The 21,997-nt window shown below is 43.0% G+C and overlaps 1 protein-coding gene across 8 annotated transcripts in view; it reads right to left on the bottom strand.

The window, feature by feature from the left end:
- The window catches only part of LOC121310040 (5'-AMP-activated protein kinase subunit gamma-2), a 130,609-nt gene that overhangs the window by 49,957 nt on the left and 58,655 nt on the right, over window positions 1-21,997 (bottom strand). Inside the window, exon 1 of one of the 8 annotated variants that reach the window (XM_041243297.1) lies at window positions 20,628-20,785. The exons of the other annotated variants lie outside the window; for them this stretch is intronic. Coding sequence (XP_041099231.1) covers window positions 20,628-20,697 — 70 coding nt within the window. The 5' untranslated portion in view covers window positions 20,698-20,785. Of the gene's footprint in view, window positions 1-20,627; window positions 20,786-21,997 lie in introns of those variants that run through there. 8 annotated transcript variants of the gene reach the window in all.

The following is a 21,997-nucleotide window of genomic DNA, read 5'->3' on the forward strand; positions in this document are numbered from 1 at the left end:
TGCGCAGCCAAAAAGCTCTCTGTCGTGCAATGCACTCCGCCGCTCACTAGCCATGCACTTTACGGTGTGTCAAGCCTTAATGATATGCATGGGCAAATTGTAGGTGGGGATCACATGCAAATTAAGTCTGTGATATTAAAATGAGATTTATGAAGCGGCAGAACTGATTTCAAATTGGTCTTATTTGGCTGCAAAGAAAAAATCAGAAAGCAGCTGATAGGAAAAAGCATTACGGCAGCAGTCATAATGTATTTCTTATGTCGGAGAGTAGAGGATCCTAACCTTCCTGAACAACCCAGGAACAGAGGGAGAGTGCAGGCTCCTAACCTTCCTGAACAACCCAGGAACAGAGGGAGAGTGCAGGCTCCTAACCTTCCTGAACAACCCAGGAACAGAGGGAGAGTGCAGGCTCCTAACCTTCCTGAACAACCCAGGAACAGAGGGAGAGTGCAGGCTCCTAACCTTCCTGAACAACCCAGGAACAGAGGGAGAGTGCAGGCTCCTAACCTTCCTGAACAACCCGGGAACAGAGGGAGAGTGCAGGCTCCTAACCTTCCTGAACAACCCGGGAACAGAGGGAGAGTGCAGGCTCCTAACCTTCCTGAACAACCCAGGAACAGAGGGAGAGTGCAGGCTCCTAACCTTCCTGAACAACCCAGGAACAGAGGGAGAGTGCAGGCTCCTAACCTTCCTGAACAACCCAGGAACAGAGGGAGAGTGCAGGCTCCTAACCTTCCTGAACAACCCAGGAACAGAGGGAGAGTGCAGGCTCCTAACCTTCCTGAACAACCCAGGAACAGAGGGAGAGTGCAGGCTCCTAACCTTCCTGAACAACCCAGGAACAGAGGGAGAGTGCAGGCTCCTAACCTTCCTGAACAACCCAGGAACAGAGGGAGAGTGCAGGCTCCTAACCTTCCTGAACAACCCAGGAACAGAGGGAGAGTGCAGGCTCCTAACCTTCCTGAACAACCCAGGAACAGAGGGAGAGTGCAGGCTCCTAACCTTCCTGAACAACCCAGGAACAGAGGGAGAGTGCAGGCTCCTAACCTTCCTGAACAACCCAGGAACAGAGGGAGAGTGCAGGCTCCTAACCTTCCTGAACAACCCAGGAACAGAGGGAGAGTGCAGGCTCCTAACCTTCCTGAACAACCCAGGAACAGAGGGAGAGTGCAGGCTCCTAACCTTCCTGAACAACCCAGGAACAGAGGGAGAGTGCAGGCTCCTAACCTTCCTGAACAACCCGGGAACAGAGGGAGAGTGCAGGCTCCTAACCTTCCTGAACAACCCGGGAACAGAGGGAGAGTGCAGGCTCCTAACCTTCCTGAACAACCCAGGAACAGAGGGAGAGTGCAGGCTCCTAACCTTCCTGAACAACCCAGGAACAGAGGGAGAGTGCAGGCTCCTAACCTTCCTGAACAACCCAGGAACAGAGGGAGAGTGCAGGCTCCTAACCTTCCTGAACAACCCAGGAACAGAGGGAGAGTGCAGACTCCTAACCTTCCTGAACAACCCAGGAACAGAGGGAGAGTGCAGACTCCTAACCTTCCTGAACAACCCAGGAACAGAGGGAGAGTGCAGACTCATAACCTTCCTGAACATCCCAGGAACAGAGGGAGAGTGCAGGCTCCTAACCTTCCTGAACATCCCAGGAACAGAGGGAGAGTGCAGGCTCCTAACCTTCCTGAACATCCCAGGAACAGAGGGAGAGTGCAGGCTCCTAACCTTCCTGAACAACCCAGGAACAGTTCTGAGAAGAAGGGAGAGTATTTAGGGTCTGCATTACCCTTTCTGATCTCCCAGAATATGAAATTATAGCTTGATACAGGTTATTTCATTATGTACAATTGTTTGTATTTGTCATATAACAAAGTTATCCTTTTCATTATGTATATTTGGTTTCATCTGTTGTATATTAATAATATAATATAAAGTCAAGACACTTAGTCAACACTGGTCCTTTCTGCCTCTCCAGATGAGCTACCCGGGCTTTAGTGGGTTAAAACCTGTACATTTTATTTAAAACACAGGTTAGCCCATTTTGAACTCTCATTCATCTTCTTTACTGCAGCACTCGTGCACAAACTTGAAATCCTGTGTTTTGGGACAACAAGTCAGTGTGGGAATCCTCAGCAACGCCACCGTGCCAGCAGACAGCACTTACTGAATGGGCAGGGTGACGCTGGAGTACAACAATTACAGTAATAATCAGGGGCTGAGGAAAAACAGGGCTGCTTATTTATCTTACTGTTGTTTTCTTGTGTTTGGTGTTTTTGGTTCAAAAATGAGAATTGTGGGCCTTTCTATTTATGGTATAATAATAGGGTCTTTCAAAGGACATCAAGAGTTCAAAATGTGTCTCCAGAGACTTGATTAATGTGTTTGGTTTATGCAAAATAAAACAAATATAACCTTAAAACAAATCAAAGCAGTGACATCCAGGCTTGTCTACTAATAGTCTATCCCTAGTGCTCGTGTTAAACATGGTGGTTCTATTTAGTTATTATTTATATTACTCTCAAAGCAGACCCAATACATTCTGCCCAGTCGTTTGTATGTGAACCCCTGTACTGTGAATTACACTAGCACGCTGCTATGTTTTCATGAACCCCTGTACTGTGTATTACGCTAGCACGCTGCTGTGTTTTCATGAACCCCTGTACTGTGTATTACGCTAGCACGCTGCTGTGTTTTCATGAACCCCTGTACTGTGTATTACGCTAGCACGCTGCTGTGTTTTCATGAACCCCCGTACTGTGTATTACGCTAGCACGCTGCTGTGTTTTCACGAACCCCCGTACTGTGTATTACGCTAGCACGCTGCTGTGTTTTCATGAACCCCTGTACTGTGTATTACGCTAGCACGCTGCTGTGTTTTCATGAACCCCTGTACTGTGTATTACGCTAGCACGCTGCTGTGTTTTCATGAACCCCTGTACTGTGTATTACGCTAGCACGCTGCTGTGTTTTCATGAACCCCCGTACTGTGTATTACGCTAGCACGCTGCTGTGTTTTCACGAACCCCCGTACTGTGTATTACGCTAGCACGCTGCTGTGTTTTCACGAACCCCCGTACTGTGTATTACGCTAGCACGCTGCTGTGTTTTCACGAACCCCCGTACTGTGTATTACGCTAGCACGCTGCTGTGTTTTCACGAACCCCCGTACTGTGTATTACGCTAGCACGCTGCTGTGTTTTCACGAACCCCCGTACTGTGTATTACGCTAGCACGCTGCTGTGTTTTCATGAACCCCCGTACTGTGTATTACGCTAGCACGCTGCTGTGTTTTCACGAACCCCCGTACTGTGTATTACGCTAGCACGCTGCTGTGTTTTCATGAACCCCCGTACTGTGTATTACGCTAGCACGCTGCTGTGTTTTCACGAACCCCCGTACTGTGTATTACGCTAGCACGCTGCTGTGTTTTCATGAACCCCCGTACTGTGTATTACGCTAGCACGCTGCTGTGTTTTCATGAACCCCCGTACTGTGTATTACGCTAGCACGCTGCTGTGTTTTCATGAACCCCCGTACTGTGTATTACGCTAGCACGCTGCTGTGTTTTCACGAACCCCCGTACTGTGTATTACGCTAGCACGCTGCTGTGTTTTCACGAACCCCCGTACTGTGTATTACGCTAGCACGCTGCTGTGTTTTCATGAACCCCTGTACTGTGTATTACGCTAGCACGCTGCTGTGTTTTCATGAACCCCCGTACTGTGTATTACGCTAGCACGCTGCTGTGTTTTCACGAACCCCCGTACTGTGTATTACGCTAGCACGCTGCTGTGTTTTCATGAACCCCCGTACTGTGTATTACGCTAGCACGCTGCTGTGTTTTCACGAACCCCCGTACTGTGTATTACGCTAGCACGCTGCTGTGTTTTCACGAACCCCCGTACTGTGTATTACGCTAGCACGCTGCTGTGTTTTCATGAACCCCCGTACTGTGTATTACGCTAGCACGCTGCTGTGTTTTCATGAACCCCTGTACTGTGTATTACGCTAGCACGCTGCTGTGTTTTCATGAACCCCTGTACTGTGTATTACGCTAGCACGCTGCTGTGTTTTCATGAACCCCTGTACTGTGTATTACGCTAGCACGCTGCTGTGTTTTCATGAACCCCTGTACTGTGTATTACGCTAGCACGCTGCTGTGTTTTCATGAACCCCCGTACTGTGTATTACGCTAGCACGCTGCTGTGTTTTCATGAACCCCTGTACTGTGTGTTACGCTAGCACGCTGCTGTGTTTTCATGAACCCCCGTACTGTGTATTACGCTAGCACGCTGCTGTGTTTTCACGAACCCCCGTACTGTGTATTACGCTAGCACGCTGCTGTGTTTTCACGAACCCCCGTACTGTGTATTACGCTAGCACGCTGCTGTGTTTTCATGAACCCCCGTACTGTGTATTACGCTAGCACGCTGCTGTGTTTTCATGAACCCCTGTACTGTGTATTACGCTAGCACGCTGCTGTGTTTTCATGAACCCCTGTACTGTGTATTACGCTAGCACGCTGCTGTGTTTTCATGAACCCCTGTACTGTGTATTACGCTAGCACGCTGCTGTGTTTTCATGAACCCCTGTACTGTGTATTACGCTAGCACGCTGCTGTGTTTTCATGAACCCCCGTACTGTGTATTACGCTAGCACGCTGCTGTGTTTTCATGAACCCCTGTACTGTGTATTACGCTAGCACGCTGCTGTGTTTTCATGAACCCCCGTACTGTGTATTACGCTAGCACGCTGCTGTGTTTTCATGAACCCCTGTACTGTGTATTACGCTAGCACGCTGCTGTGTTTTCATGAACCCCTGTACTGTGTATTACGCTAGCACGCTGCTGTGTTTTCATGAACCCCTGTACTGTGTATTACGCTAGCACGCTGCTGTGTTTTCATGAACCCCCGTACTGTGTATTACGCTAGCACGCTGCTGTGTTTTCATGAACCCCCGTACTGTGTATTACGCTAGCACGCTGCTGTGTTTTCATGAACCCCCGTACTGTGTATTACGCTAGCACGCTGCTGTGTTTTCATGAACCCCTGTACTGTGTATTACGCTAGCACGCTGCTGTGTTTTCATGAACCCCCGTACTGTGTATTACGCTAGCACGCTGCTGTGTTTTCATGAACCCCCGTACTGTGTATTACGCTAGCACGCTGCTGTGTTTTCATGAACCCCTGTACTGTGTATTACGCTAGCACGCTGCTGTGTTTTCATGAACCCCCGTACTGTGTATTACGCTAGCACGCTGCTGTGTTTTCATGAACCCCTGTACTGTGTATTACGCTAGCACGCTGCTGTGTTTTCATGAACCCCTGTACTGTGTATTACGCTAGCACGCTGCTGTGTTTTCATGAACCCCCGTACTGTGTATTACGCTAGCACGCTGCTGTGTTTTCACGAACCCCCGTACTGTGTATTACGCTAGCACGCTGCTGTGTTTTCATGAACCCCCGTACTGTGTATTACGCTAGCACGCTGCTGTGTTTTCATGAACCCCTGTACTGTGTATTACGCTAGCACGCTGCTGTGTTTTCATGAACCCCCGTACTGTGTATTACGCTAGCACGCTGCTGTGTTTTCACGAACCCCCGTACTGTGTATTACGCTAGCACGCTGCTGTGTTTTCATGAACCCCCGTACTGTGTATTACGCTAGCACGCTGCTGTGTTTTCATGAACCCCTGTACTGTGTATTACGCTAGCACGCTGCTGTGTTTTCATGAACCCCTGTACTGTGTATTACGCTAGCACGCTGCTGTGTTTTCATGAACCCCTGTACTGTGTATTACGCTAGCACGCTGCTGTGTTTTCATGAACCCCTGTACTGTGTATTACGCTAGCACGCTGCTGTGTTTTCATGAACCCCCGTACTGTGTATTACGCTAGCACGCTGCTGTGTTTTCATGAACCCCTGTACTGTGTATTACGCTAGCACGCTGCTGTGTTTTCATGAACCCCCGTACTGTGTATTACGCTAGCACGCTGCTGTGTTTTCATGAACCCCTGTACTGTGTATTACGCTAGCACGCTGCTGTGTTTTCATGAACCCCTGTACTGTGTATTACGCTAGCACGCTGCTGTGTTGCAGGATCACAAAAGGGTTATTCCTGAGCTGTAGCCACTTCCTGTCTGTAGGCTGAGTGCCTGCAATCTGAACACGTGCCACGAGCAGCAGTAGCTCCTCCCACATTCTTTTATTATAATCTGCACACCCAGACATGGAGACAGAGCCTTGATAGCTTGTCTACTGACAGGGGGCGGAGTCCCCTTCACTTCTTAATGACCTCATCAATCACTCTTTAAAACAAACAGTGGGAGGAGCTGGAGCCTGCACTTGCTGCTATACTGGCTTGAGCCACAACTCCCTTGCTGTGCAATACTGTAAAAGAAATTGGCACTGTAACAGACACAGAACCGTAGGTACCTACAGGTAGCTCCCACTCAGCAGCAGTGAAGGGGTTAAACAAACTGTGCAACATTACAGCACCTGACCACACGCTCCCATAGCCCTCTGTTTTAATACAACACAGTGACACACACAGCACAAGGCACCTGATAAGCAGACAAGCTCAATCTACAGTGCAGTGCGTCAGAGCTGACTGCTGACACTAAACCTCATGAGCCCCACTGACTGCTCTACGCTTCTCACACACTGCAGCCAACATCACATGGCAGGGAGCTCATGCTTCCTAATGCATTAGCGGTCAGAGCTGGCCTCGAATGAGAAACAGCACTGCAGGCAGCACAGGGCTATGCTTTTAAATACACAGGTTTTAATGTTTGCTCACACCCTTCTGTAAATGCTGGAAGGTTACGATTAGCTACAATGTGTTGGGTTTGATAATCATGCTTTTACAGCAATTATTTCCAGTGGCACAGTATGGTCTGAGTGATTTAGAATTCATAACTCAAGTGACTTTTTGACTCGTCTTTTTCTCTTCCTCTCTTTTGTCACTCAGTTGTTTTCGATCTAAAAGGCATTTGCTTGCAACAATGCCATTCAAAACGAAGAGCAAAGGCTGCTCCTAGGGGTATGTTAAATGAGCTAACATAGGCTCTATGATATTCTTAATAAAAACAAATAGCCTTTCAACGTAATCTACAGGGAATGGAAGTGCTAACTATGTCATTTGCAGTTCAGTGGAAAATATGAATTGAATAAAGGGCAGCTTGTTATGAAATCTCAGTCTGGTGAGGTATTGTTGTTTAGAGTCACTTTGTATCACTTTCTGTTTCTGTCATCACATCCTCGGGACTTTTTAAAACATAGAAGTTGAAAGAACCTGTGACCCTGATGGAGCTAACATATAAACACATCTGATACAGTGTAACCATAAACTTGTCCTCTTACTGATTTCTTACTGGTGTACTTCCTGCAGAATGTTTCAGGTGGACAGGTTTATGGTTACACTGGGAGGAGAGTGTTGCAGGGGGACAGGTTTATGGTTGCACTCTGGTGTCCCCCGATTTGCTTAAAGGTTACACGTGATTCTTAGATCCTCATTGAGGCTGCAAGGGGTACTATATCATCCACAGAATGTTATGCCTGAAACTGAAAATGACATCAAAATGAAACACGAAGAAAGAAAGAAGATATTAGTTAAGATGGACACATCGGTTTCAAGTTTGATTTTCTCTGTGTGGGTGTGACAGAAATACAATGAATCTTGGTTGTAAATCTCCCTCCTGACCTGTGAGGGCGCTAAGCAGCGAGAACAGAGTTCTTTGGACAGACTGGCCTGACAGTTCTATCCCACGGTCGGGAAGTCGGTCAGTCTGGAAGGCGGCAAGACTCTGTTGCAAGAACGTATTGACCCGGAAGGGAAACGACGTAGCAGCTGCAGATTGTAGAGGCTGCTGCACTTGTTTACCAAGGGGTCATGCGTGACAGCATAAAAAGGGAACAGAGAATCGCAATCTGTTCCTTCGCTTGGTTTTGTAATTATAAATTAGAAGGACTGTGAGAGACCCCAGTGAAAACCGAAATCACATTTGTGAGTGTTTTGTTTGTTTGTGCTTGTTAGCAATTGTCTTGATTGTAAACCACCAGACAGCTGACATGTATCGGGAGCTGTCGCCTTGGACCAGCACAAAGCCGGAACAGCATTACACCACAGTCACAAAATAACCTGTTATCACCCACCACGAGCACTACTGCACGCACCCAGGACTGGTGACCAGGTTAGGTATTATTGTGGGGCGGATAAATTGTGTTTATTGTTTGGACTGGAACCAGTTATTTCCTCTGCGCATCACACATTGTTGTGTATTGCTGAGGTTTATTGTTTGGTCACTAGACCTGGATTAAAAATAAATCAAGTCCCCTTTCCTAACCAGATTACAGTTTGTGTGTTTCATTCCTGCACTGCATCACCGCGTCACAGTGGGTTACCATTATCTTGGACAACCCTTTCAATTCTCTAATTATTGTTTCTTATGGAAGCTAAACATCAACTCCAGTATATGGGAATGCTACCAGCTCACAAAGCATCCGACCCATCCCCACTTTCTCTTTCTTCCCTCTTCAACAGAAGCCCATATAAACGATGTTTCACACGTCCCTTTTTTCCAGCCCTCTTGAGCTATTGTTCATTCACATGGCTATAATGACCGACCTTCTGTACAGTTAATAGGACTTCAGGCTTTCCAAAGTGTTCTTTCTTTATGAGATTCATTTAATTGTATCTGGGTCTGTTCAAGTCAGTAAACCCATCAGCAAAACAAAATTGGTTAGCTCGAAGTGACGCTGCACAGACTCGAAGTGACGCTGCACAGACTCGAAGTGACGCTGCACAGACTCGAAGTGACGCTGCACAGATTCGAAGTGACGCTGAACAGAATCTTGTGCAGCTCCAGTTTAGGTGTATGTCCCCAAAGCAGACTTTCCCTTTCCTTAGCATACATTCATTGCCTGTTGTTATTCTATAGTTCTATATCCTAAAGATATTACTGTCCTATCCTATCAGCACAGCAAAGTGTAATAAAGCACAGTGAAAGCATGAGCATAGGTAAGCATTGTAAATAATAAACATGCTTATTAATAAACAATGCAAACCAGAGTAAACTGGGGTAAATTCAGAGTCTAGCCATGGGGAAAGCATGACAAAGCTGCAAACACACCATGGTACACTTCTTTTTTTAAATCAGGATTCTGTTAATTTGACTGTTCCAAGGATTCCAACACGTACAGGTGAATCATCTTTTACATACCAACTCCTGAAGACGTGGGATTGTTTCCACCACAGTATGAACAGGCAATCTGATAATCTATCCTTTTCTGATTTTAAAGATCATACGAAGGAATTGCTTAGAACCTCCTGCCAATGCTTCTCCCTCAGTCCACATTCACAAATAGATACATGTCTTATTGATACTAGTCTTAGGTCTCTGTGTGCTGCTGATGAAGTTTGAACCACACATGTTTTTATGGTGTTGTCTGTATATTGTAATTGTGTTTTCCACATGGCAATGCTCTCTTGTATTGTTTTCCAGGACCCCCTATATATTTGAATATTTCATTTGATTAAATAGGAAGTTTTGCTACCAACACATGTAGACATTTAATAACAAACCAGGCAACCCTGGGCAAAACATGCACCATTTTTTGGTAAGTAAAAACCACTTGAATTGTGTTAGTGTGGATAAGCAGGCACCCAGTCACTGATTGTAAAGCAAACCTGTGTCGCTAGTGTAACACATTGTTTCTGCACATCTCAATAGCATAATACTTATCACACAGTGTCACATAAATACTAGCTATGAAGGCTTACTATTTTATTCCCCCAGCTTAATCAAATTACTTCCCTTCTGGGTTACATAAACTATTACAAACAAACCATTTCAAGATGCTATATTTGGATCAGGTCTTAAACTATGCAGCTTGGCCTACAGCCAATTTGCTATCTGCTGTTTCTGTCTGCTCCAGAACTCTAAAGGAGATCTCTGATCTAAATCATCTTTACCCTGTAGAGACTACACTTGAACCTGAACTTGAAATACATACACCAACCCCACCTACGAACAGATAACTGAAATGAACGTCTGTGGCATCTAATTCCAAAGGCAATGAAGTAGTGTATCTGTATTTATTATGAAGATGTATTTTAGACTATGTGTACAGAGAGTAAAAAGAATAACTTTTAGCAAGGGACCCCCTAACTTCCTAGCTTGGGATTCGATATTTCAGAGAGATAATAGTATTGTCAAATATGAAATGCTCCGGTCGGGTTTCCACAAGCAAGAATCGTAACTTGAGAAAAGAAAAAGAAAGAAAGAAATGCTGATAAATTAGCAGCTTTACTGGAAGTGTCTGAATTGAAGTATGTTACCATCCCTTTCGATTTGAATCGCACGGTGCTAAGAGACAGCATAAGCAGAGCATCGCTAATTAGAGGTGTCGATTTCAGATCCGGCCTCTTGCTGGCTTTTTTATTCATCATCAACACTGATTTTTTATTTTATTTTATTTGCTATTCATGAGCTACTGCTCTGAAAGTAACAATAAATTATCACATAGAAGAGTCTTAAAAATATGAGGGAACAGAATCTTCAAACATTTCAGTGCCCATGGGTCTCCCGAAGTGTCCTGTCAGTTAGTTCAACACACTGATAAAAGCATGCCTCATAACAGCATGCAATACATAACACATACTGCCACGATTAAAGGGTTCTAGGACACAGCAATATTTCATTAGGAGCGGACTGGCCTAAATATGTAATTATAAAACGGAATGTTAGAATGCCAGGCGCCGATTGGTCAGTCAGCATTCTAAGCTGTTACAATATCCGGCACATCACGATTATGAACTCATTAAGTGACAGAGCCCATCGATGCGGGCTCTAACGCGTGGTAGATGACCGCGACTGGAGTTATGCGTCCCGAGCCGTAGATCATCGAAAGGCCTCTATCGCTATTAGGAAACGATTTATTTATTTATTTTCTCTTTAAAAAAAACTATATTTACCCTGAACTTCTGACATTTCGCTGGGTAACTTTCCGCTGAGGAAAATAGTCCCTAATATAATTAGAATAGGAAAAGACACACACAGAGAAAACTGATTTTATTATTATTATATTACATTGCCAGATAGATTAACTGTAGGATTGTTGAATAGTCTGTGTAGTATAGAGTCAGACTCGAAACTTGTTGTTGGAGGTGGGGCGTCATTCAAGCAGGCAGGGAGTGGATTGGCTGGTGCGGAAAGAACTGAAACAGGGTTGGCAGTTTGATTGGCTGGTTTTGAGGCAGGGCGCTGTTTGGATCCAGCTTATGACAAAATTGTGCACCAATCGTGTCTTTCCTGTTGGTTTGCTGACCAGTAGCTGCGAATTGAGCCTTCATTATGGTGTCCTGTCACAGACATGATTTCTCTAGACCAGCGTCAGAAAGTATCAATGTTTAAGTAACTTTTTATGTTATAAAATTAGTTGTAGATTAGAATGTTAAGGGAAAAAGCTGGCATTTATGCGCGGATTAATTTAGCATTTAATTCACAGTTAAGCACGTCATCGTTCCAGCGGGCATCTACGCAAAACAGAAACCTGCTAGATCTGGAAGCTGATTGGCTGTTCGCACTCGTTTTCTAATTAGAGAGAGAAGCAAATACAGAGGCCATGATGACACCTAAAAGACGACAGTGTGAATGTGAAACAAGTCAAATACAGAACAGAGAGAAAAATGAACTCCAACCCCAAGCTGTTGACATTTATATGGCTAAATAACAGAATTATTTATAGACCTAGACCTACTGTAGTGTTCTTAAGTTTGGGAACTACAAAAGATTTACAGCAAGACAAGGGGTGGGGATTAGATTGCCATTATTCCTCAGTCAGACCCCTCACTTACTAAATACCCAGGTATCTCTGAATGGATAATCATCTCCTCTTTAATAATATGGCAAGGATTGTCATTTATTAACAATACTGAATGACTCGTGCAGCACTCATTCTCTATTTTACCCCCAAAACAAATTTTCCTGAGTGGTGACTGCTAAGACTGGTGCAATATTCAATGCAGTGCTGTCCTTGGCATGCCCAGTCATTCTGCACTGATAGTAAGTGGATCTGTCCAGACCTATTCCAAAGGGTGTGATAAGTGCTATATTTGGGAGAACACAGTCAAGCTTGGATTGGTCGTTCAATGTCATGTGTTAGGATGGGGTCAAGATGGGGCTATAGAATTAGAGGTTTCTTATAGCTTACTTCAGAACTCTGAATTCAGTTTTCAGAGTTAAGGATTCCAGTCCTTCTGAGGTCCTACTGTATGGGGCCTTCCTAAAGCACATACAAACACAACTCTGGACCTCAAAACACAGTGGTGAAGGCTAGTAGCCGAACACTGGTTAACTGGACTTTGTTTCTTGTACACTTTACAGCAGAGTTTACGAGTGTTTAAAGTGTCTTCACTGGTATAGAGTTGTTCTAGATCCTGTAATGTGAACTGAGCCACGGACACTCTTCAAACACTGTGTGCTTGCTTTGGATTCTTCAGTTTTTATCTGTCCCCTCTCTCCCACAGCATCATTCAGAAGACATGCAGGGAGGCTAATTAGTGAACAGATATCTCTCCCGACAGTTGAGTAACACCTTTTAATTGTATCTGCTTGAAACAATCCATCAGAAGCCAAAGCATCAGGGGGAGATAAGGCAAGAAAGCTGTGTTGCAAAAATAACAAATAGAAGTGAAACTATTATTTAGGCAAGGAAACTTCATTTAACCTAGTATACAGTTTAGTGTGTATGCGTGTGTATAGAAATATATATATATATATAGGACCAGTCATTAATTTGAGTACACCTGCTTGAAACCAGGTTTGTCATGATTATCTATGCTTTCAACTGTAGAAACTTGTCTATAAACACTTACTATTTCATTATATGATACGTGTACTTAGGCACAAGTTTGTCATTCCTAACTGTAAGGGAGCAGAAAATGGCAAAATACGCTCAGTTAAGCAAAGAAAAAGTCTGTAATGTCTGTAACTGCTGTGGCCAAGACCATCAAAAGATTTGAAGAAACTGGAACTTATAAGGACTGAACAAGGTCAGGCAGGCCAAGGGTGACCTCAGAATCAGAGAACAAGTTCATTCGAGTCACAAGCCTGCGAAACCAGTGATTAACTGCCCCTGAAATACAAGCTCAGCTAAATGCTACTAGAAGTACAGATGTTTCAACATCAACTGTTCAGAGGAGATTGCGTGAAGCTGGCCTAACTGGAAGAATTGCTGCAAAGAAACCATTGTTAAGAGTGAAGAGACTTGCCTGGGCCAAAAAACACAGAAACTGGACGCTTGAGGAGTGGAAGTTGGTCTTATGAACCGATGAGTCAAAATTTGAAATATTTGGGTCCAACCGGCGGGTAGTTGTAAGACGCAGAGAGGGTGAGTGCATGAGCTCTGCATGTGTGATTCCCACTGTCAAGCACGGAGGAGGCAGTGTCATGGTCTGGGGTTGCTTTGCTGGTGACAGAGTTGGTGATCTTTACCAAGTCCATGGCAAGCTCTACCAGCATGGCTATCATAGCATACTTCAGAGTCATGCCATTCCATCAGGATTATGGCTAGTTGGGAAGTCCTTCATTCTTCAGCAAAATAATGACCTGAAACACATCTCAAAGTTGTGCAAGAACTATTTGGCGAAGACCTGGCCTGCCCAGTCTCCAGACTTCAATCCCATAGAACTTGTATGGGACGAACTGGACAGAAGAGTCAAAGCAAAGCTACCCACAAGTGCCCTACATCTCTGGGAATTGCTGCAGAAGAGCTGGGAAGACATGTCGGGTGATCTCCTGCTGAAACTTGTTAACCGAATGCCTTGTGTTTGTGAGGCTGTTATTAAGGCAAAGGGTGGGTATTTTGAGGAATCCAAGATTGAGAGACAATTTTCAATTTTCTCGAACATTGCTTTGATACTCCTTATGTTTTGTTTTGTATATTGTAATGTGTGTTTTCATTTTCAAGTATTTACAGAATCGTATACGATGTAAAACATTGTCAATTATGAAAAAAACCTAGTTTCCAGCAAGTGTACTCAAACTTTTGACTGGTACTGTATATATATATATATATATATATATATATATATATATATATATATATATATATATATATATATATAAAAGCTCAAAGAGCCAGCTATATATATTGTACACACACACACACATATATAGAAATGCTATAACATGTGTTATAAAAACTACACATGTGAGATAGCGAATGGAAGTGCAAGACAGGTAAGAGTTATGGCATGTTTTCATTGGCTACAACCACGTTCACAAGACAGAGCCCCTTTCAGTATTAAACGGTGTCTGATTATGGTTTAGTATCAGAGCATGTCCCTGCTGCGTCTCATGTGTGCACATTACAAAATGAATAAGTAATGTAAGTTAATAGATTGTACATACCTCTTGAACAGTATGACCGTGTAAAATTATTATAAGTTATTATAAACATAAAAAGTGTCGTTTACACTTTTTATCCTTAAATTTGTGCCGTACGTTATATGCAAGGGTAACATCTAGGATTTACTGAAATGTATAATATAATAGATTTCTATAACTTGTTACACAGTAGTATGTTCTAAACTTGTATCAGAATCTCATATCCTACCTTCAGGATTAATTTGAGCGGAAACAAACTAATTGCAGTATTAAACCCTTTCGATTGATCGCCATATTAAAGAAATCCCTGTTGCACACTGAGAAGGCAAACCCATCTAACATGGCTATAACCCTACTGCTCTCAAAGTAGTGAAAACCTCTGATTTCGAAGGATGCATCTGGGGTGGATTAAATCAAAAATATAAAACTAATGTAAGGGTTGCATGAGTTCAAAGTGACAGAACAAAGGGAAGACACACCAGAAAGATAGCTTGTACCATGCAACTCACACAGCTGAAAGATAGCTTGTACCATGCAACTCACACAGCTGAAAGATAGCTTGTACCATGCAACTCACACAGATGAGCTGACTTTGAATTACTCTCACAAAGCTGACAGTCCATCAGCAGAGCTGAACTGGCAGGAAGTGTTTGTCTTCAGAAATATTCCTGACAGTGCACCGTGGTAACTGTACAACAGAATCAGTGTGTGGCAACTGCTGCCCCAGGTCTTGAGAGAACTGGCAAGGTGCAAACAGGCCGGCACTCGGAGTCAAAGGTGGAGGGTGGCTTACGTTTGATTGTGGGGGGTGTGGAGGGGGCATTGTAACAATGTACTGCCATTTCTAACACAGTGTTCTAATGGGAGCACACTGTCTTGCTATGGGCGCTGTGTCTTGCTATGGGTGCTATGTTATAGCAGCTGTCACCAGGTGCTTGTGTCACATGTGTGGGTAACCGCTGCTTAAGCAATATAGAGACAATGGAGGTGGAGTTGAAACGCCAGCACAGGCGCGCAGGATTTATTAATACAAACAGAAAGTAAACAATGGCAACGCACAGAGGACACATACAGCAGGCTGTACAAAAGGCAAAATAAAACACAATACAAAAGCTACAAATAAAAGCTGCCACACAGGGTGAGCGCGAGCCTTATTGAATGAGTCGTCCCGCTCCAGGAACCTGCTACATTACATGGGATCAATATCCCCTAAACTAACCTACTGATGAGTCTGTATTCATAAGACAACTCCTGCTGCTTCATATGCCCTTGGCTGGGCATTGCCTTCACAAGCACCGCTTGTAGTTTCAGGGTTGCATAGCTGTCGTTCCTGCAGAACGGACGCTCTCCTCTGTAGCATGGCGTTGCAGTCACTCAGAGCCATCTCCAGCGGATGTTTTTAAACTGACGGACACTCGGTCAAGACCCGCCCACCTGCTGGTTGAGGACCACCACAGCCAATCACTTGCTGCCCTTCCCCTTAACCAAGCCTAGCAGGCAGCAAGTCTCAATCGAGCGGCTGTCTGTAAACAATAATTTAATCACACAAATCCACTCCAAAAAGACACATAAGAAACCCATTTCCACATATAAAATTACTCCAGCACTAATTCCCACCTGTGCAGGGTAATCGCCCTGCCACAGCAGCCCTTGCATCTTTAGCAGACAGAGTGCACAGTAATGTTCCTCGAATCTTTCTTGGCATGGCTCATTAACGCACTAAATCAGACAACAGCTGCAGCCGACCTCAGTAAATGACCACTGCAAATGTAGAGCATTAAAGGTCACACAGTGGTCGTCTAGAAGTAATTCACTCCACCCCGAGATTGCCTAAAACAATGTCTTTTTCACACTGCTAGGATCTCTATGTGTTATCAACTGTGATAAAATTGCAATTTTCACCTCAACTCATCAATTCTATTCCAATCTGTCTTAACACTTGCTTCTGCATTTCTCACCTTACCAGGTTAGAGAGCACTGTAGCAGAGCTGTTTTAAAAGCAGAAATATAAGAATGGTTGCTGAACCCCAAAGTCCAAATGAAATAATGGAATATAGTTTCAGCATTCTACGTTCCCCTTTGATGGTCTGCTGTTTGTAATCCTTCTCAGAGGTACTGCGTTACGCACCCATTGATATAATGATCCCCCAACAGTTATCTTAATGTAACAGCCAACTAACGTCACTGCAGACTGCTGACTTCCAAGTTACATACAAGTTTATTGTTTCCTTGTTCCAAAACTTCTTGTTGCTTTGACCTTTTAAACATATTGGTTTCCCCAATGGACTTACACTGAAATGACAGAATCTTTCCTTCCCTGTTAAATGCACAAAAGGAATGTATAGCAATCAGGATCCGACTCTTTGTCCACAGATGATGCTACAGCAAGTACTGCCGAAGATCACCTTTTCCGCAGAGGTCCATTGTTTTAATATATAAGTCCACGGACCGAGCAAACAGAACAGAAACGTTTCAGAATAACAGGGCATTTTGGAACGAGGGAGTTAAAGACGAGACAATCCTCTATCAAGTCAGTCAAACCCTTTAGTCAACTATGCAGGATCAACTGAGAACAAATTTGCATTAAGACTGGAGTCCTAGAACAGCAGATGGAACATGCACTGGAATTTAGCCACTGCAATTTAGTCAAGTGTGTTACCCTTAAACCCCCCCCCCCGCAACACTGCCCCCTAGCAGAGGTAAGAAATATCACACAGACTTGCTTGAGAGCCCTTCCGATGGCTCTTGGGTTGCACCAAGTCACCAGTATGTGACCAAAACAGAATCGAATCAACAAGAACGCATTAGATAACTGACACTTCACACCCTGAACAAGGTGCTTTTCAGAGAGTGCCTACAGAGCACCCCGACACCATGCTGGCGCCTTCCCAGACTTGTCCCGCTTTCAGGAAGGTGTCCTGGGATTTCAAAACTTAAAGGTCACGTGTTTTTAAATGCTTCCACGTCCATGTAGAGTACTACAGCAACATCACAATGCCAGCACCGCAGGTAGAGCACAGGTCAGAGTCTATATCACTGCAGTCGATGCACAATATGAATCAGTGGTCAATACTATAGTATTAATATTCTGAATGTTACCTTTTGGATGCACAGAGGATTTCTACAGTGGGTTTACACTTTTAACAACACCCTTCTGTTGGGATGTCCTGTTTTTTTGTACCTCAGAGGTGGCACCCCTCTCCCAGACTGAGTGAGTGCCCCATCTGAGCCACCAGAACCACATCCAGCAGCACCAGCTCTGCTTAGCTGTGCGAACTAATGCAATCAGACTGAAACGCTTCACTGTCCCAGGCTCATCTCTGAATGCAGTTACACACAACTGCTGGGAAAATGACATTTAAAGACATTAAAATGATGCCAGAGCAAAATCACGTTTAACCCAGCGTTTCCATTATCTCTTGACATTTCAGTTCTCTATCTGGGCTCTCTTACCAGCTACATTCAAGCATCAGCTTCTTATAATAGTGCCGCTGCTGACATGTACTCCTGTAGATAAGATAAAGATTGAGGAATTTCCTGTTAAAACATCTTCGTCTCTCTATTGAATCCAATCAGCAGCCTTCAATAAGCCAGGCCCTGGCAGCTGCAAACTGGTTCCTCACATGCCATGAAGACAATGTAACAGCATGCTCTGTATGTGTCAGCAAAAGAGACCCCTCAGGAGCACACACTGTAACCCACTTAACATTCTTGTTGATTTTAAAATGTCGTTTCCATAGCCGCTAACACAGCTATAATAAACCGCTCAGTTATATTTGGCCGTGCCTTAAGGTCAGGGCATTCAAGCAAACCACTGCACTGTGACTTGCCTGCTTCAAAACTATAACTGTAACAGTGCAACAGTTTGTAGATCAGGGGATAGTAACAATCTGCTTTACAGAATCACTGCTATGTAGAATAACTACTGTAGGGCATCTAGGGTTGCCAGGCGTCCCAGGAAAACTGGGATTGTACCAGTTTGCAGTCTTCATTTTATGTCCTGGTCAGAAACAGTGAAATTGTTCAATCATCCTGGTTTTGCTATGTTGTGTTCAGTAGAAAAACTGTAACGGTGAGCTCAAATATTCTATCTAACTTAACCATGGCGAGATTCTTTTATTTTATTTTATCTTGGATGTGCCACCAGCCAAGTTCCCTGTTTTCCCCTCTACAAGCCCTAAGGAAGATCTAATCAGTGATTGACTAAGGGCTGTTCAAGAAGTGTTCTGTTCCTATAATCTCAGTCTAAAGGAACAGCTTGGATCAATACCACAATACTGTGCAGAAGACCACTGCTGGGGTCTCGATATCTGCTCTGAAAGTGACAGTAACAGCCAAATACATTCTTTTTTTAAAACAATGTACAGTAATAAGACAGATGTTTAAAAGGTTAGTAATTGTTTCATTCTTTTTAGAATATTTTATTTATATATCAAAATTATCTAAAATGTTCTATATTTTCTCATTTCTTTCACGTTATTTTGATTTCTTATTTGCTCGGCTGTATTTTTTTCATGGTAAAAAAAAGGCTTAATTCATGGTACATCACGGTCTAAAAACAGATATTTCACAATTAAACATAATACTTATTAAAGCAGAAGAAAAAAATTGTGTTGTGACATCTAAAATCAATAATTGTTCTTAACAGCTATTATACAACATATGTTCTTAAATACTGAAATACTGACCTGATCACCTGTACCTGCTACATGCTGAATACTTTGTTTTTCATGAAATACTGACCTGATCACCTGTACCTGCTACATGCTGAATACTTTGTTTTTCATGAAATACTGACCTGATCACCTGTACCTGCTACATGCTGAATACTTTGTTTTTCATGAAATACTGACCTGATCACCTGTACCTGCTACATGCTGAATACTTTGTTTTTCATGAAATACTGACCTGATCACCTGTACCTGCTACATGCTGAATACTTTGTTTTTCATGAAATACTGACCTGATCACCTGTACCTGCTACATGCTGAATACATTGTTTTTCATGAAATACTGACCTGATCACCTGTACCTGCTACATGCTGAATACATTGTTTTTCATGAAATACTGACCTGATCACCTGTACCTGCTACATGCTGAATACTTTGTTTTTCATGAAATACTGACCTGATCACCTGTACCTGCTACATGCTGAATACTTTGTTTTTCATGAAATACTGACCTGATCACCTGTACCTGCTACATGCTGAATACTTTGTTTTTCATGAAATACTGACCTGATCACCTGTACCTGCTACATGCTGAATACATTGTTTTTCATGAAATACTGACCTGATCACCTGTACCTGCTACATGCTGAATACTTTGTTTTTCATGAAATACTGACCTGATCACCTGTACCTGCTACATGCTGAATACATTGTTTTTCATGAAATACTGACCTGATCACCTGTACCTGCTACATGCTGAATACTTTGTTTTTCATGAAATACTGACCTGATCACCTGTACCTGCTACATGCTGAATACTTTGTTTTTCATGAAATACTGACCTGATCACCTGTACCTGCTACATGCTGAATACTTTGTTTTTCATGAAATACTGACCTGATCACCTGTACCTGCTACATGCTGAATACTTTGTTTTTCATGTGCACCTTTTAAAGTTATTCTATTTTCACCATCAGTGAATTATCAAACAAAATAAAAATAAATACATGTAATAATAAATAAAAAGGATAGACAATCTTTAGCAGAAACATCTCTGATCTTTGAAGCAGCTGGTGACTTTTTCGCTGAAGGCAGCTCTATTCAAAGTGTTCAATCATTTACTAGAAGCAAACTAAACCAGCTGCCAGGTTCCTGAATGTGACAGGCACTGCACTGCAGCAGTAATGCTGTAGTTTATTAAGTGCTAAAGTATCTGTATATTTATACTATTCTTTCAGAAATGGGAGCTTTCATGGTGAATTGCATATTACACGTCAACGGGTACATTTCATGAAATCATGAAATCTGTGATAACCAAGAAAAAAAATACAGGCTTACTTATGACTGTGACACACGCGAATACATTCTGACTGCTGTGTCACTTCTTACTACCAAAAGGTGGGTCTGGTATGATAAAAAATGATAAAAAATGAAAAAAGTGCATAATTAAAATGCTTGAACGCTTCTATTAGGCAAACAACAAAAAAAAAAACTAACGGGTTTAGAGGCGCAATTAAGATGTTTATCATTTAACTAAAATCAAACATTTGGTTTCCTTGGTTACTTACTGGAAGCATCAAGTCTGGTCCAGTTTAGACCTTTCATAGTGCACTGTAAGCATGCTCCAGCGACCAGCATTTTCACACTCCCCAGTCCAGTGTTCTGCCAAGCTGATTCTCATAAGAAATGGGCTATCTGAATGACCTAAACAATGATAGGCTTGTGGTGTCCCAATGGAAACCTTTCAAAAGTACCGTGTCTCTCTCTCTCTCTCTCTCTCTCTCTCTCTCTCTCTCTCTCTCTCTCTCATTTGGGTTAATAGAAATTAATTACTGATCACAAATTGAAATCCTGACACCCAGAGGTTTTCCTGCAGGTAGGTATATAAAGGATATAAATGACAAATCTTGAGGTGCTCTAATAAATGTGCACACTTCTGTAGGTCAAAAGCAAATGGACCAAACATGAAGTAATTCTTATCACCTGAGTCACATGTGCGTATTTCTGCAATCTACCAAACTGCCCTTTTTACTAAGACAGTGTTCTTTATAATGGGCTGTGCCCTGGAGTTTTAGTTTGTCGTAGAAATCCCATCCTCTTATATGCTGAACTACCAGTGCAGCTGGCACAGGCACTTCAGTATAGCATATAAAAACTCTGGCTCCCCAATATAGCATCTAAAAACTCTTGCTCAGCATCTAAAACCTCTTGCTCCCCAATTCCCCCTCTGCTTTCTCCTCTCTGCTTGAGATCCCCCATAATACATTGCCAACGCTGCTTCAGTTGATATAGGCAGCATGCAATTAGGAACAGCACACCACAACTCTGCTGTATAATGAATGCCAACACAGCTGTAAGTCTGACAGAGTGATTACCAAAAACAAAGCAGGGTAGGGCATTGAAGTCTACACCACTTAAATGAACAAGTATTGCTGAAATCCAATGATTACAATAACAATAAACCCTTCAGGACTGTTGCTAAATCCTAACCCTTCAAACCTTGCCTTTGCAGCTTGCTGCCTGATGAAGCTAGAAGCTGTACCTTGAATTCTTCATTTAAGTTTCTAAATAAATTTTCTTAAGAAAGCCAAACACTGTCAACCTATGTCCTGAGTTAGCCTGGCCTGGAGGGATTAATCCTCAAAACAGGGTTTGTAACCTTAACTCACCCCAAAAAAACTGTAGCCAAGTAAACATACTGAAGGGGGGGGTGGCGGCTCATGGTCCCAAGTAAAAAACTGATACATGTGTCAATAAACAGTGATATTTATTAATATACAGTAATATACAGTAATAGTATATTGAAAAGCTGCAAGTCATTACAATAACTTCCCTTAAACTTGAAACATTCTCATCAAAACGTTTTGATCCTTCTAGGGTTATGTTACATCAGGAATATAGAACTTTACATAGCCTTCAATTACCATTCATAACTCCT

This window comes from Polyodon spathula, chromosome 3, assembly GCF_017654505.1.
Source record: "Polyodon spathula isolate WHYD16114869_AA chromosome 3, ASM1765450v1, whole genome shotgun sequence".
In the NCBI taxonomy this organism is placed as follows: Eukaryota; Metazoa; Chordata; class Actinopteri; order Acipenseriformes; family Polyodontidae; genus Polyodon; species Polyodon spathula.